Source organism: Scyliorhinus canicula, chromosome 18 (genome assembly GCF_902713615.1).
Source record: "Scyliorhinus canicula chromosome 18, sScyCan1.1, whole genome shotgun sequence".
Lineage (NCBI taxonomy): Eukaryota > Metazoa > Chordata > Chondrichthyes > Carcharhiniformes > Scyliorhinidae > Scyliorhinus > Scyliorhinus canicula.
Genome location: NC_052163.1, coordinates 34,138,795 through 34,155,395, shown reverse-complemented (window position 1 = coordinate 34,155,395; position 16,601 = coordinate 34,138,795). Strand labels below are relative to the sequence as shown.

The 16,601-nt window shown below is 46.5% G+C and overlaps 1 protein-coding gene across 3 annotated transcripts in view; it reads left to right on the top strand.

Moving 5' to 3' along the window:
- Positions 1-16,601, top strand: part of LOC119953757 (alpha-1,6-mannosylglycoprotein 6-beta-N-acetylglucosaminyltransferase B-like) — a 1,231,367-nt gene that overhangs the window by 1,179,659 nt on the left and 35,107 nt on the right. For all 3 annotated transcript variants that reach the window (XM_038778343.1, XM_038778342.1, XM_038778344.1), the window contains one exon: positions 1,994-2,140. In XM_038778343.1, coding sequence (XP_038634271.1) covers positions 1,994-2,140 — 147 coding nt within the window. The remainder of the gene's footprint in view (positions 1-1,993; positions 2,141-16,601) is intronic.

Here is a 16,601-nt window from a genome sequence, read left to right as displayed (position 1 = left end):
GAGGACCCGGGTTCGATCCCAGCCCCGGGTCACTGTCTGTGTGGAGTTTGCATATTCTCCCCGTGTCTGCGTGGGTTTCACACCCACAACCCAAAGATGTGCAGAGTAGGTGGATTGGCCACACTAAATTGCCCCTTAATTGGAAAAAAAATAATTGGGTTTTATAAAAATAAATAAATTAAGTAATTAATTAATTAATTAATTAATGGATTCTAGTATTTTCCCCAATGGTAAATGTTAGGCTAATTGGCTTATAGTTTCTTAATATATGTCTAGAAATTGTAGCGTGTAATATTGCTAAAACAAAACACACCATCAGGACACCACTCATTGGAGGCAAACCCACAACATTGTTGAGAAGCAAATGGGACAGAAAGGCCTGGCACCACATCCTCAGCATCAAAACATTTTTCTGCCATGTTCCTCTCACAAACTGTCTCCATGACCAGCCATCCACCCGTTGTTCACTCTGCCACAGATGGTAGACAGTGCAGCTTGGAGCTCCAGTAATTTCTCCATTTTGCTGCTTTTGTACCATCGCTGAGAGAAAGATTTATAAATTATCTGAAAGCAGGGACAGAGTGCAACATAGCAACATTTGCAGATTATACTAAAATAGGTGTAAAAACAGGCAGTGAAGAGGAAAGAACGATTTCACAGACTAATATAGATAGACTAGGAGATTGGGCCAAAATTTGGCAGATTGAGTTTAATGTAGATAAGTGTGAGGTTATCCATTTTGGCCAAAAAAATAGGCAAATTACTATCTAAATGGAAAGGAGATTCAAGACCCAGCGGGATCTGGGTTTCTTTGTTTTTGAATCGCAGAAAGTCAGTATGCAGGTACAGCGTGTAATTAAAAAGGCAAATGGATTGTGAGTGCTTATCGCAAAAGGACTGGAGTATAAGAGTAGAGACGTGTTGTTGCAATTGTTTAGGGTGTTGGTGAGGCCACATCTGGAGTATTGTGTCCAGTTTTGGTCTCCTTATTTGAAGAAAGGTGTGGTGGCATTGGAGGCAGTTGTAAGCCTACTTGTGACACTAATAAAGATTATTATTATACATTAACCCTGCAATGAAGTTACTGTGAAAAATCCCCTAGCCGCCACATTCCGGCGCCTGTTTGGGTACACTGAGGGAGAATTCAGTGTGTCCAATTCATCTAACAAGCCCGTTTTTTGGGACTTCCAAGATTTCTGCACTCCTCCAAATCTGGGTCTGAGCATCCCTGATCATAATTCCTCCATCACAATAAATAAATAAATAGATAGGTAGATACTAGGTAGATGATAGATAGATGATAGATAGATAGATGATATAGATAGAATGATATTTAGATAGAATTATAGATAGATAGACAGACAGACACACCACCGGTGGCTGTCCCTTTAGTCTCTGTGGCTCTAAACCCTGGACTTTCCTCCTTTAAGCCACTCCTTAAAACCAACGGCCTAGACAAAACCTTTGATCATCTGCCCTAATATGTCCCTATGTGAAGTAGGTGTTTTGGGAAGTTGTAATGTATTAACGGCAGGGGTGGCGCGGTGGTGCAGTGGTTAGCAAAGCTGCCTCACAGCGCCGAGGACCTCCGTTTGATCCCGGCACCGGGTCACTGTCCGTGTAGAGTTTGCACATTCTCCCCGTGTTTGCATGGGTCTCACCCCCCACAACCCAAAGATGTGCAGGGTAGGCGGTTGGCCAGGCTAAATTGCCCCTTAATTGGGAAAAAAATGAATTGGGTACTTTAAATTTTTTTTAAATACATTAAAGATGCTTTATAAATGCAAAGTGTTGAGGCTAAAGTCAACCACGTTGACCTCAATAGGCTTGGACTAGGACACCTATAGTACCCGAGCCTTCACTACACTACCCCAGTCATTTGCCTGCATGAAACTTGGTCCCTTCTCATCATGGTCTCTTCCGGCTTGAGTACCGTCATGTCAGTCTTTCTTCCTAATTATCTTAATTCTTTACCTTTGATTTTATTCTCCAGCTCTTCATCGGATTGGGATTCCCTTACGAAGGACCAGCCCCTCTGGAAGCCATTGCCAATGGATGTATTTTCTTGCAGCCTCGATTCAACCCGCCCCACAACTCAAAAAACAACGAGTTCTTCAGAGGAAAACCCACATCAAGAGAGGCAAGTTGGAGCATTCAGATCAATCGTATTCCCCTACGTGTGCTAATCGCACAAGCAAAGCTTGTCAAAGAAATTCCTGAAACAAAAGATACTTTTTGGTGCTGTAGGTGCTAAAGAAAGGTCCTTAGCACAAAAATTACTAATCAGCTTTGAATATCTGGCATCTTCCAGCATCGTCAACACAATAGAAAACTGATTGAATGGGTCTTAATTTAAAATGCTTCGGCCTTACAATTATAGATTGGAATGCTAGTTTACGAACAGTTAATGTCAAGTTCTGAAATCACAGTCTCTTAATCTGTTTTTTTAATCCAGATTATACCTACGCTAAAATAGCAGAAAATGTCAAATTGACACATTAGACACTCATATGTTTCATCCCACAACATGGTCCTTTAGGTTTTAAAGTTTACATTCATTTATGAGCTGTTCATTGTTTGAACAGGAATTGAAAGCCTGTTCCGCATGCAGTAAAAGGCAGCTTCACACATGGCTTTGTACTGTTCTCAGTCGGCGAACTGATGTACATTTTGGCCAGAGATTAAATTGTTGGGGAGGAAATCTAATAATAATAATCTTTATTGGTGTCACAAGTTGGCTTACATTAACATTGCAGTGAAGCCACTGTGAAAATCCCCTAGTCACCATACTCTGGCGCCCATTCGGGCATATTGAGAAAACTCAGAACTTCCAATTGACCTAACATTCTCCCCAGTTTTCAACAAGTTAATAATGTATAATAAATCGCAACACTGGACGAACTGACAGAGAAATTTCACCTAGCCAAGGGGAACGAGCTAAGGTATCTGCAGCTTAAAAACCTACGAAAGGAGACAGGGACGTACCCACAACCGCCACGACAGACACTACTGGAAGAACTACTGGACGCAAGCATACTAGACAAGGGAAACTGTAGTGACATGTATGACCAACTGACAGAAAGGGCCGACACCGTACTGGACGCAACAAGAAAGAAATGGGAGGAGGACTGGGGATTGAGATAGGGTGGGGACTCTGGAGCGAAGCACTGCATAGGGTCAACTCCACCGCCACATGCGCAAGGCTCAGCCTGACGCAGCTAAAAGTGGTACATAGAGCCCACTTAACAAGAACCCTTATGAGTAGGTTCTTCCCGGAGGTGGAGGATAGATGCGAACGATGCCTAGTAGGCCCGGCCAACCACGCCCACATGTTCGGGTCTTGCCCCAGACTTGTGGAGAACTGGACAGCCTTCTTTGAGGCAATGTCCAAAGCGGTGGGGGTGAGGGTGGAGCCATGCCCGAAAGTGACGGTCTTCGGGGTCTCGGACCAGCCAGATCTATTCCTGGGGAGGAGGGCGGACGCCCTTGCCTTTGCCTCCCTGATCGCCCGCCGTAGAATCCTGTTTGGCTGGCGGTCAGCAGCACCACCCAGAGCTGCAGACTGGCTGTCCGACCTCTCGGAATCTCTCCAAATGGAGAAAATCAAATTCACCATCCGAGGGTCAGACGACGGCTTCCACAGAACGTGGGAGCCATTCACGCGACTGTTCCGGGACCTGTTTGTGGCCAACGAACAAGAGGAAGAATAGCCAGGTAGCCAAGAATCTGGGGAACATAATCAAGAATCAGGGGAAAGTAGCCAAGGCATGAAGGGGAGAGATAGACTGGGAGGGAGGGAGGGAGGGGGGGGGGGGGGGGGGGGGGGGGGAGAGACAGCTAAACCTGAGGAAAGAAAGTCGAAATGCGGAGGGGGGGATCAAGAGAGGAGAACCAGCGAGGTGGGAGCGGGGCGTGGGGGGGGAGGAATGAGAGCCGGAAGGAAGGCACGGGATACCAAAACATGCATGACATCTCCAGGAGCGGGGAATGAGGAAAATAAAGATGGAGGACGGGAGGAGCAGCAGAAGCAGAGGCGAGCGTGGGACGGTAGCGAGATCCGTCCGGGAGAAGCAGGCGACAAAAATGCGAAACACAGCCAAGTATCGCACATTGTAATTATCTCTCCAGCACCCAGATGTATATTTGCCTCCCCAACACCCCCCCTTCCCCCCCCCCCCCGCAAACAGTCGCCTACTTACGTGGTGTAAATAATTTTGCCAGGTGTACAGAGCTGCCACTGTCGAGCTGGTGCACAATACCCCACCAGTTATTCTATTTCATATTTTATTGGTGTTTTTTTTCTATGTACCATTTCCTTCGCCTTGGTATGTTGGGGTGTGCCCTTCTCTTCTAGATAGGTGTATATATATATATATGTTTCTTATCCTGTGTACATAACGGTAATTATACCTTGTTCAAAAACCCAATAAAAAACATTTATAAAAAAAAACAATGTATAATAAGCCATGCAAGTAAACTGGGTGGAAAGTGTTTTGGCCTGTTTTACATCATCAAAATGCCTTTCCCGGGTTCTCCTGCACTTTTAGTGGTCTCCATACCAAGTTTCCAGTGACCTCTTTGGCCTCTGTGAGAGTGAAGGCCAGTGGTATCGTAGCTGTTTGTTTCATTTGTTTGCTCTCCTGATGTAATCTATATAACCTGGAGCAAGATACATGAAGTGCAGCAACTTCCAGGATCAGTTGGTTATGGCAGAGGTTAAGATTCTCAGTTGGCTGGATGGTTGGTTCATGATGCGGAGTGACACCAAAAGCGAGCGCGGGTTCAAATCCCATACCAGCTGAGGTCATTAATAAAAAACCTTCTCAACCTTGTCCCTCACCTTTGATGTGGTGACCTCAGGTCAAATCACCGCCAATCAGCTCTTGAAGAGAATAGCCTATAGTCCTCTGGGACTGAAGCAACATTTACATACCTCCATTGGAGAAACTGCACCGCAGGTCTTATGAGGAACGTACTGAGGAACTATGCATCGGTAGAAAACAAAACAGCAAAGGCACAATGACAAATCCTTGACCTGTTGCAGAAAGCTATGTTTATCGTCCCACTCTGTTCTGTTAATGGTTATGAAATGTTCTCTGTCCCAAATTTCTATGGCAAGAGGTCATTTCAAGTAGCAACAGTGAACCTATGAGCCAAGCAGGAGTAGAGGCACAAACCCATTGTGCCCTAAAGGGGAGCAGGTCAATTCAACACCTTTGGCATTACAGGAAGGTGGCCATGAAATAAAACCATATTGAGTGAAGTTCTCCATTTGAGAGAGTAAGAGCATGATCTAACTCCCGCCTCGTGCCCGATGTGGATCTGTGCAAGCCGGCTGGATCGCTGGAGAGGCCAAAATCGGGATCCACGCCAAGCTCCAATCAGCTTCTGATTTAACCGGCCCGCTCTTGTTGGCGGTTCCTGATCCTAGAAGTGACAAGAAACCAATTGAGGCCCATCTCCATTCGTTAACAGGGTGGACCCCCTGTCTAATGTCTCCAGTGTTCTAACTGGCTCCCTAGCAAGCGGCCATGGGAGCACCATTTAGCACACCTATTTAAAAATGTGAAGCTAGAATAATGGCTGCTGAGGGTATCGGAGGAAGTGAGTAGCCATCTTCGAAGTCGGACATTCAGACTGGGAGCTCGGGAGCAGCTGTCCCAGTGCTCAGGGGGAGCCTGTTGGCCGGGGGGGGGGGGGGGGGGGGGGGGGGGGGAGACGGCCCAGTTAGAGGCTGGTTTCCATTGGTGAGGTGTTGCCCCTCGGCTGGGGGGCAAGGGGCTCAGTGCCTGCGGGTCCAACAGGCCATCCCCTAGATTGTGTATACCCATAACAGATGCAACTTCAGCTGCTGCCTGTCCGTCCCACCAAATACCCCCAGTACAGAGCCCTGTCCTCTGACTGTGGCAGCCTCTAGCTGCATAGCTGGAGGCTATTGCTGACAGCGAATTGGTATTGTTAGTTACACGAGCACTTCACTGCTCTCAAGTGGATTCCCGTGGATAGAAGTGCCATGTCACAGGCGAGTGTGACTGCCTAGCATTCCAATCATGAGGCCTGGACACTTTGCCTGAACACTGGAAGTGTCAACACCACAGAGGCAGCGGTCAACAATCAAACACAACTGTGCCTCTTCTCTGGGGATATCCCTGAGCCCAGAAGCTGATTGTGTGGATCCGGCAGGGAACTGGGATCTGGGATCTGGGATCTGGGATCCAATACCCACGCGCTCCTGCTGCGGCTGGAGGTGCTTGTGCAACGCAGAGTCCCAAACACAATTGGCTCATTGGATGGCACTCTGAGAGAAGGCGGGGAATGTAAGAGTAGGGAGGCTTGGGGAACTCGATGGTCCCAGGGTGGTAGCCATAACTGACTGTCGGGCTCTCATCCTCTCCAATTCCTTACAGATATCACATTATGGATGGTATTACGGACCCCGCAGCAGCTACCCCCCACATTGCTGATGACATTTCAGGCAGCCAGGCGCTGGAGAAGACAGCAACAGTAGCGCCAACGGAGGCTCGAGGCGGAAGCCCATGCACAGGGGCCCGCCCCACATCCTGAAGGCCCGGCCACCCTTCAGTCTGGAGAGGGACCAGTTGTTGGTCGTTTGAGGAGATGTTGGACTGCATGTGCCGCAGGAGACTCCATCTCGACAAGGGCATGGTGCGGCACTTGTGCCATACCCTTGCGGACTTGGTACACTTGGAGCAAGAGGTACACCTGGACCTGTTTTCCTGGTCCTCCACGTTTGCTTGCAGTGTCTTACACATATCCCCCAGGATCACCATCTCTGCATCCAGAGTCACAATCTAATCACTCTGGTCAGACACCACCTTCTCCACCTCCTGAATCATCACCCACTGCACCTCCAGGCTCTTCTCCACCCATTCCAGAGTCCCATGAAAAGGTGCCACTGCCCCCTCAATTGCCTTCGACCAGCCACTCTGCATTTCCTTACGCTATTGCGAAATTTGTCCTTAATGAAGCTCATCAACTGCTCCATTGGCAGTTTTCTATCAACAACTACCCTTCCCTCTCCACCATTTTAGCAATTGATGCTGCACCTTAAGTCTCCTCCATTTCCTTAGCCAGGACTCTCACTGTCTTCTGTCGAGTTTGCTAACCCACAGACATGCCAATCCGGGCGAGAACTAGTCCCCCTCCACTCTGTGCACAACCTTTCTGCCAAAATTTCCCAAAGTTTGGGTAAAAGGGGACAAAACCAATGCCTTCAAGCCGGAGCCACCCTGTGTGCGACCACTCACTCCATGGCCGCCACCGGACGTCAACCTTCATAAGTATTAAAGACACATGTCTGTTATATACACAAGTTGCAAAGGGAAGCAGGATTAGACTATTGAGTTGGATGATCAGCCATGATTGTGATGAAATGCAGAGCAGGCTTGAACCTGACTCAGCCCATAACAGCCTGATGAATTAGTTCATCATTGGAGTTTAATGACAGCGAAGTATTACCCATTTGGAGCTCTGATTGAATTAATTCTCTATTCTTCTCTGACTTGATGCCAATGGCCCACTGTCTTGTTGGTGCTTAATTTTGTCATTTTAGACAGGCATGCAGAGAAGTTATGAGAGTGAAATTAGAGAGCTTTGGGCTGTTCTTTTCTTACCTGTTTGTCCTTAAGCTGCTGCCAAAGTGTGCAGGTTGGACAATGATTCTAATGTCTATAGATGGGTTCCCATGCACTTCAACTCCTGTTTTACATAGATTGTAAACCATGCTGTTATGGGGCCAGGGTTTAGAGAACCCCAAAGTGTATCATGGAGTTCACCTGACCCACAACTTTCAATAGATTGTGGTATGGGGAGCACACGGCCCACTCTACAGGTCTGGTACAGCAGAAATGGAAAAATATTTTTTAAAGCAAAACAATGTTTATTCTATGAACACAAGTTAACCTTTTTAAAACATACAGTGAACATCTTAGCAACTATCAGTTCAAATACAACTCCCAAAGAAAACAACACTAAGTAATCCTTAATAACTTTCCAAACAACATCCAAAAGACAAAAGAAACACCTTTTAACAGAAGCACATCAGGTTTACAATCACTACTGAGAACAATTATAATTCTGAATTCACCAAATTATCAAGAGATAGTCTTTTCATGGCAGAGAGATCAATAGTACACCTACTTTGTCTGGCTTCAGCTCCAACACTGAAAAAGAAACCAAACAAACACAGACACACCCAAGCTTTTCTCAAAGTGAAACTAAAAAGCAGAGCCAGAGCTCAGCTCCACCCACACTCTGGCATCACTGCAGTAACATGAGCAGCCAAACATTTCTTAAAGCAACATTCTCATGACAATGCAAACAAGCAGACCCAGAAAACCTACGTGTAGCTTTCTCTATGGTTACATCTTCTAAAGCAATATGACTCACCTCGAGGAAACACAAGCCCCCATGTCATCTAAGCAGAAAATTGATCGAAACAATAATCGCAGATTTAAAATGATCACTCGTCACCTCAAAAGGTGATACTTTTCTTGTCTAAAGGCTGCTTCACTGTGGCTCACCTGCCTACTTCTGCTTATGAAATCGTAATCCTCATTCCGTTTAGGAATCGGTATGCATCCTGTGCAAATCACAGTTTCACTGTCAGACCCATTTTTTAATGTTTGCCTGGTCATAAACTCAAATTGATAATGGCCACATTAAAAGGATGATTGTGGCTTGAGTTAGCCATTATTAAAATAATAGGTAATATGCGTTTGTGGTTCTGTTGTCATCACATTTTATAATACAGATCCATTAATGGTAGCATATTTGGGTTTTCATAAATATATTAGCTGTCTGCACAAGATTTCAATGATTGACGAGAAGCTCTACTATGAGTTAGCTCAGTCATTTAGTTTTGATTATAGCACAAGGTACTCTGATATCAGTTTGTGCAGCCAGCAGCTGCAGGGAACAGATTTGCTTTTTATGGGATGCATTACTTTGCAGTAATCTGAAATGGCTCTCAGTGTATAAACTGGGTTTCTGTTTCATTGAGACGCAGAATCACAGGCCTGCAGATTCTCCTGGCTTTCTTTCAAAATAATTGAAGTTAACTTGTTGTCATGGTGTCTTACGGAATACTAGGGGTGAAATTGATCTTGAGCTGTCGGACAAGTCCGGCAATAGCAGATTACTGACCAATTTTACACTGTGACAAGACAAATTGACTGGTAAATTGGCCTTTTTGCGTGAAGGGGGAGGGGGAGGGGAGGCCAATGGTGGGCAAAATCTGTGAATGGGCCAGTTCCTCTTTTCCAATCACTTTTCCTGGTCAACTACATAGGACCAACTACTTTCCTTGCTCTTCTGCTTTTCCCACTTCGTCACTGATGCACTATCAATTACAACGAGACGAGAATAGAATGTAATCGAGGCTTTATTACACAGAGATGTGTGGCCTCCTACAGCAGCTGGCGAAATGGCTGCTGTACGGGGAGCACACACATTTATACTCCGCCTACTGGGTGGAGCCAGCAGGCAGGGATCTACCCCCGTACCTGTAGTACTGGGCCCTTACCGTAATACCAATATATACGGGGCAGCAGGGTAGCATGGTGGTTAGCATAAATGCTTCACAGCTCCAGGGTCCCAGGTTCGATTCCCGGCTGGATCACTGTCTGTGTGGAGTCTGCACGTCCTCCCCCTGTGTGCGTGGGTTTCCTTCGGGTGCTCCGGTTTCCTCCCACAGTCCAAAGATATGCGGGTTAGGTGGATTGGCCATGCTAAATTGCCCGTAGTGTCCTAATAAAAGTAAGGTTATGGGGGGGGGGGGGGGTTGTTGGGTTATGGTATAGGGTGGATATGTGGGTTTGAGTAGGGTGATCATGGCTCGGCACAACATTGAGGGCCGAAGGGCCTGTTCTGTGCTGTACTGTTCTATATACAATATAATACATAAAATCTCATTCCCCTTTGTTTTTCCTTCTTGTTCCTCCAATTCATCTCAATCTATCTCTCTCCCCATGTTGTCTCCCCTCTTTGAATCCCTCCCTCAAATGAGCCGCCCGATGATCTCAGAGCAATGCACTGCGGCAAAATAGCTACTAACTTCAGGTGCTTAGATGCACTCCCTACATGTTGTACAATAGGTTTCATGGCACATCTTCTCTTGCTATTTAACCTTCAGCACCAGCACTGGACCTGCAAGTTAGGATTGCTTTAAAATCTCTGGAAAAAATGATGGACGCACCCGCGCGCTCCTACGCCTCCCCGCCACCTCACCTATCATTGGTTAATGCAAAACTGGAATAACAAAATGCCACTGTTGTTTAATTCTGAATTTGTGACTTTAAGATGGATGTGGTGGTTGAAATCCAAACTGTTAATTGCTTTGCTGCAGCAGAAATATGTGAGACAGTAATTGAGAGGACATAGCAAAGCATATTCCTTCTGTTTAATGAAGCTGATCCAAAAGGTTTACACAAATAAAATAGCAATATTCCTGATGCTTTATTTTACCATGCAGTAAAGAGATCAGATTTTATGCATGATAATGTATTCGGCGGCGCTACAATTAATAAGATGCAGATATTATGTATGATACAGTGACATCCTTGTCACATGCCATCAGTTACTTCATTTCTTTCTGTGAAAAATTAGATAGTTCTGTCTGGAGCACTCAGTCTCTCTTATTATTCAGTTTATAGTGGTTATGCGGCTTTGTGTCTCTGTTATCAGTCTGCTTATATAGGAGACACACTTGGCACGAAGGCAGCTTCAACTGTTAATGTTTCACCAACCTGAAATAAGCTCCAGTATTGTTCGACATACAACATCAGAAAACAGTGCCAGAGGCAGAGTCGGACTAGAAGGAAAGCTGCGTGAATAAACCTTGCCCAATAATATAAAATATACTGCATCAGATGCAAATAGTCCACAAGCCAAATTGTCAGAATACTTTTGTGCCCTCATTTATTTCTCTTAAATCTGCAGTGCAAATATAATGCATTGTTAATAAAAGGGGATTATTAACAGGCAATTTGCTTTGACATTGGAGTACATAAGTAAGGCAAGTGATTTGGTGGCATGTCAATAATTTCTACACTGGCTCTCCTGAGCACAGGTACTGCGATTCTGCCCAGAGGCAGTGAAAATGCGAATTGCTGAGTGAATCTGAACAATAGCAAGTCACTTGGAATGATAGATCCTTTCGGTATCCATGTCCTTGAGTTCAGGTTTGTTGTCAGCACTGGCTTTTATGCTGGTGCAAAAACAAACATAGCAACTGTGGTACCAATCACAAAAAAAAGTGATTAAACGTGCAAAGAGATGGGACTCACGGCTGTAACAATATGTAAGTTGTAGTTTGCATAACTTACAATGCATCTACATATTATCCCTTTCATGTTCTCTCTGGAGCACCGTGTTGGCATGACCACAGATGTATAGGCAAGTACTGTACAAATCCCATCCTAATTTAGTACCATTTTTGCATTTATGTAAAAAGATACATAACCAATGCCATCTGGACCCACTCATCTCTCATCAGAGACCAGGATCCTTTTTTGATGGGCAAAGTGATTTTTTTTTTTGCTCAATGCCATCTCTTAGGCAATAATTGCAGAAAAAGGAATAAGTTCTGTTTTGGATGATTGACAGACCACCCACCATGCGGACCAATTCATTTACATACACTTTACCCAGCATCACTAATCATGAGAGAAGTAGAAGGTAGGCTTTTTGAGACTGATTAAAAAGTTATAAAATCACATATTCCTGTAGAAGTTGTACCTTTTGCACCCAGTCTGTGGTTGTAAATCAGTCACAATTAGGTCCAGCTTTAACTTGACATTGTGTGACCTGAATTTGGGTTTGACCATCTTCCAAGCACTACATTTCTTATTTATGTAACTGAGGAAGGCCAGCACGGTGGTGTAGTGGTTAGCACTGCTGCCTCACGACGCCGACGTCCCAGGTTCAAATCCGGCTCTGGGTCACTGTCCATGTGGAGTTTGCACATTCTCCCTGTGTTTGCGTGGGTTTCGCCCCCACAACCCAAATATGTGCAGGCGAGGTGGATTGGCCACATTAAAATTGCCTCTCAATTGGAAAAAATGAATTGAGTACTCTAAATTTAATTTTAAAAAGTAACTGAGGAGCCTGAAGGCTATTTTAGGTCATCTTACCGAAATCGGTCTGCAATGATTGGAGCAGGCATCAGGTTTGTCCTGATTCAACCACTGCAACCTTAGAACAACAAGAGGCACTGCATGACGGGATGAAGCTAATAAAAAGCCATTTTTTTAATTCTCTTTCCGTGGAACCAAGAGAAGTAGGAGTTCTTCCCTAAAGTCACAGCCTTCACAATCACTCATCACTCTGTTAGCTCCATTTCTTTCCAGAGTAACTTTGGACCAGAGTAGAAATTTGCACACCATTCGAATGGGTAAAGTGGAAGAGTTGCATGTGAGGATGTGATAGGTGGCAGCAGCTCACCCAAATTAGGCAAATGAGGCCCAAGAACCTCAAGAAATATCAAGGACATCTCTTTGGGACAAATGCCATGTACACCCCATTGGTTACAAGCCCCAAAACAGCCCATAACCAATTTAGACACCATTGTATCACTAAATGCACTCTAAATTGAACTGATCGCACAGGAAAACAAAAGGGGAAAGGCAATTAGAGCAATTTGCCTGTTATATCCACCCCCGTGTTCTTCTTTCAGTTTGTGCTCTGGATATGACTTTGGTAATACTGCATTTATTACCCATCCTTAGTTGCCCTTAGAAATGGCACTGGCCTTTCTTTGAAGTGCTCATGGGGATGGTGCTCTTAGTAAATTCCTTAAATCAGAAAATGTTCCAGATGTAAATTGCGTGAATATCCAAGTGTTATAAGAACATAAGAAGTAGGAGCAGAAGTAGGCCAGTGAGCCACTTGAGCTTCCTCTCCCGTTCAATAAGATCATGGTTGATCTGATTGTGACCTTAACTCCACTTACCTACCCGCCTGCCATAACCTTGTACGTCAAAAACCTGTTTACTTCAGCTGAATATATGTAATGACCCAGCCTCCACTGCCCTCTTGGGTAGAGCATTCCAAAGATTAACGAACTTCTGAGAGAGAAAATTCCTTCTCATCTCTGCCTTAAACAGGAGGCCCTTTATTTTGAAACTGTGACCCCTAGTTCAAGATTTCCCCAAAGGGGAAATATTTCTTTAGCATCTACCCTATCAAGACCCCTCAGAATCCTCTACATTTCATTGAGATCACTTCTCGTTGTGCGATCAGACCTGGAATCATATTTGCAAGTCATATGATCGCAATATATGATACAAGTTCTATGGCCCCATGGATGACATTTTCAACTTAAATGTGAATGGCACAAATATCTGTGCCAGAGGGGGAAAAGGTCTAAGTTTGGACAACAATAGTTATGGGGTGCAATTCAACTAAATGGGAACAAAGTCCCATAACGAGTGTATTTAGCTGCACATTTCCTGGCGCTTGAAGCGCTGAGAAATAGATGGCTATACAACACCACTCGCATTAAATAAGGGAACACGTGACCGAGGCCGCACATAGTCCCGTTTTCTACACCGATCCTATTTAACCCTTGTCCCAGAAATAACATAGCTGGAGAAGGGATTCTGGTCAACCCTCTTCAATGTATTAAAGAGTCTGTTAGGTCCGAGTCCAATAGGTTCCACAGTGCCCAACTGAATTTGAATAACTAATACTCAACCTATCAGATCTCCAATATTGTACCCTGATTGAAAGTTCGGATGTATAATTGTGTGTCTAGAAAGAATAATGGCCCAGAAATTGCTCTGATAGGCCATCGAGTGACATCTGCTGACTTAACCTGGACCATTTAATGTCAACAACATTTTGCTCTATACGAGTATGGGGAGAAGGCAAGCCGCATGCTGGCGCACCAGCTGCGGAGCGAGGCTGCGTCCAGGGAAATATTGAAGATCCGACTGAGGCTGGGGATGTGGTGTCAGAGCCAGGGAAGGTAAATGAGGCATTTAGAGAGTATTACCAGGGACTTTATGAGGCAGACCCAGGAGGAGAGGAGGGGGACATGGGGTGGTTCTGAACAAGCTGGAATTTCCCCAGGCGGAGGAAGCAAAGAGGCAGGCATTGGAGAAACCCCTGGGGCTGGGAGAGGTGCTGGATAGTATCAGGGGTATGAAGTCGGGGAACGCCCCTGGGCCGGATGGGTACCCGGCAGAATTTGCAGTGGACCTGGCACCACATCTTCATTTAATGAAGCACTGGAGAAGAGGGAGTTTCCGGAGACGGTGAAGCAGGCAGTAATCACACTAATCCCAAAAAAAGGGAAGGATCCGGTGGTGTTCACTATTGAACAGGGATGTGAAAGTATTGGCTAAGTTGTTGGTGGGGAGGATGGAGGATTGTGTCTCAGGAGTGGATGCAGAAGATCAAACAGGCTTCGTGAAGGGCAGACAGCTCGCGAGTAATATAAGACGGCTGTTGAATGTGGTGATGAATCCATCGAGAGCTGTGGTACCGAAGGTGGTGGTGCCCATGGACGCGGAGAAAGCATTTGATCGGGTGGAGTGGCGGCACTTGTTTGAAGTTTTGGGAAGGTTTGGGTTTGAGTGAGATTTGTGGCATGGGTGCGGTTGCTGTGTGTGGTGCCAAGAGCGAGGGTGAGGACGAATGATATGAGCTGACGAAGCTTTGACTTACACAGGGGTACGAGGCAGGGGTGCCCGCTGTTGCCGCTGCTGTTTGCGCTGGCCATAGAGCCATTGGCAATGGCTCTCAGGGGGTCGGCAGAGTGGCAGGGGATAATGAGGGGACAGAGGGAGCATCGGGTGTCGCTCTATGCCGATGACCTTTTGCTGTATGTTTCGGATCCGTTGGAGAGTATGGGAAGGATTATGGGCCTGTTGGGGAGGTTTGGAGGGTTCTCGGGATACACGCTGAATGTAGGGAAAAGCGAGGTATTCCCGGTGAATGAGCTGGCACAGCAGGCAAATTTAGGGGGGATGCCATTTACGGTAGCGAGTGATAAGTTTAGGTACTTGGGGATTCAGGTAGCGAGGGAATGGACAGGGCTCCATAAGTGGAACTTAACAAAGCTGGTGGAAACAGAACCAGAGAGGATTAACAAAACCTTCAAGGCCTTCTACCAAGAGCTGTACACCTCAGAGCCCCCAACGGGGAAGGCTGGGATGAACCGGTTCCATGATGGACTGGTCATACCAGTCGTGGGAGAGGGAAGGAAACGGGACCTGGAAGCACCACTAGCACTGGGAGAGATCATGGACAGTATCAGCTCCATGCAGACGGGGAAGGCGCCGGGACCGGACGGATTCCCGGCGGACTTCTACAAAAAATTTGCGACAGCGCTGGCCCCGCACCTGCGGGAGATGTTCACAGACTCGCTAGCTAGGGGCACACTGCCACCCACGTTAGCACAGGCCTCAATCTCGATGATACCTAAGAAAGACAAAGACCCAACGGAATGTGGGTCATACAGACCCATATCTCTGCTGAACGCAGACGCCAAAATACTGGCCAAAATCCTAGCCAAAAGGCTAGAAGACTGTGTACCTGAGGTGGTCACAGAGGACCAGACGGGCTTCATCAAAGGTAGACAGCTCACCTCAAACATCAGGCGCCTGCTGAACGTGATAATGAGCCCCTCCGGGGAGAGAACACAAGAGGTGATCGTCTCCCTGGACGCAGAAAAGGCCTTTGACAGAGTCGAATGGAAATACCTCATAGAGGTACTGGAGCGGTTCGGGCTTGGAACAGGGTTCACCGCGTGGGTAAAACTCCTATACAACGCCCCCATGGCGAGTGTACGGACCAACAATACCAACTCCCAATACTTCCAGCTGCACAGGGGCACCAGACAAGGATGCCCACTGTCCCCACTGCTGTTCGCACTAGCAATCGAACCGCTAGCAATTGCGCTCAGGGCAGCAAAAAATTGGAGGGGGATCCGAAGGGGAGGCAGAGAGCACAGAGTCTCACTCTATGCAGACGATCTGCTCCTCTACATCTCGGACCCACAAAGCAGCATGGACGGAATCATCGCGCTCCTGAAAGAGTTTGGAGCCTTCTCGGGCTACAAACTTAACATGAGCAAAAGCGAGATCTTCCCAGTACACCAGCAAGGGGGGGGGGGGGGGGGGGGGGGGGGCAGCACTAAAGGGGCTGCCGTTCAAACAAGCCCGACATAAATTCCGCTACCTGGGGATCCAAATAGCCCATGACTGGAAAGGGATCCACAAATGGAACCTCACCAGCCTGGCGGTGGAAGTAAAAAAGGACCTGCAAAGATGGAACACACTCCCACTCTCCCTCGCAGGAAGAGTCCAGACGATCAAAATGAACGTATTGCCCAGGTTCCTCTTACTGTTTAGATCCATTCCGATCTACATCCCCAAGGCCTTCTTCATAGCGCTGGACAAACTTATCATGGCGTTCGCATGGGGGGGGGGGGTAAAAATGCTAGGATCCCAAAGAAGGTCCTACAGAAAACAAAATCCAGGGGGGGGCTAGCCCTCCCGAATCTACAATTCTACCACTGGGCGGCAACAGCCGAGCGAGTAAGGGGATGGATCCAGGAGCCAGAAGCCGAGTGGGTG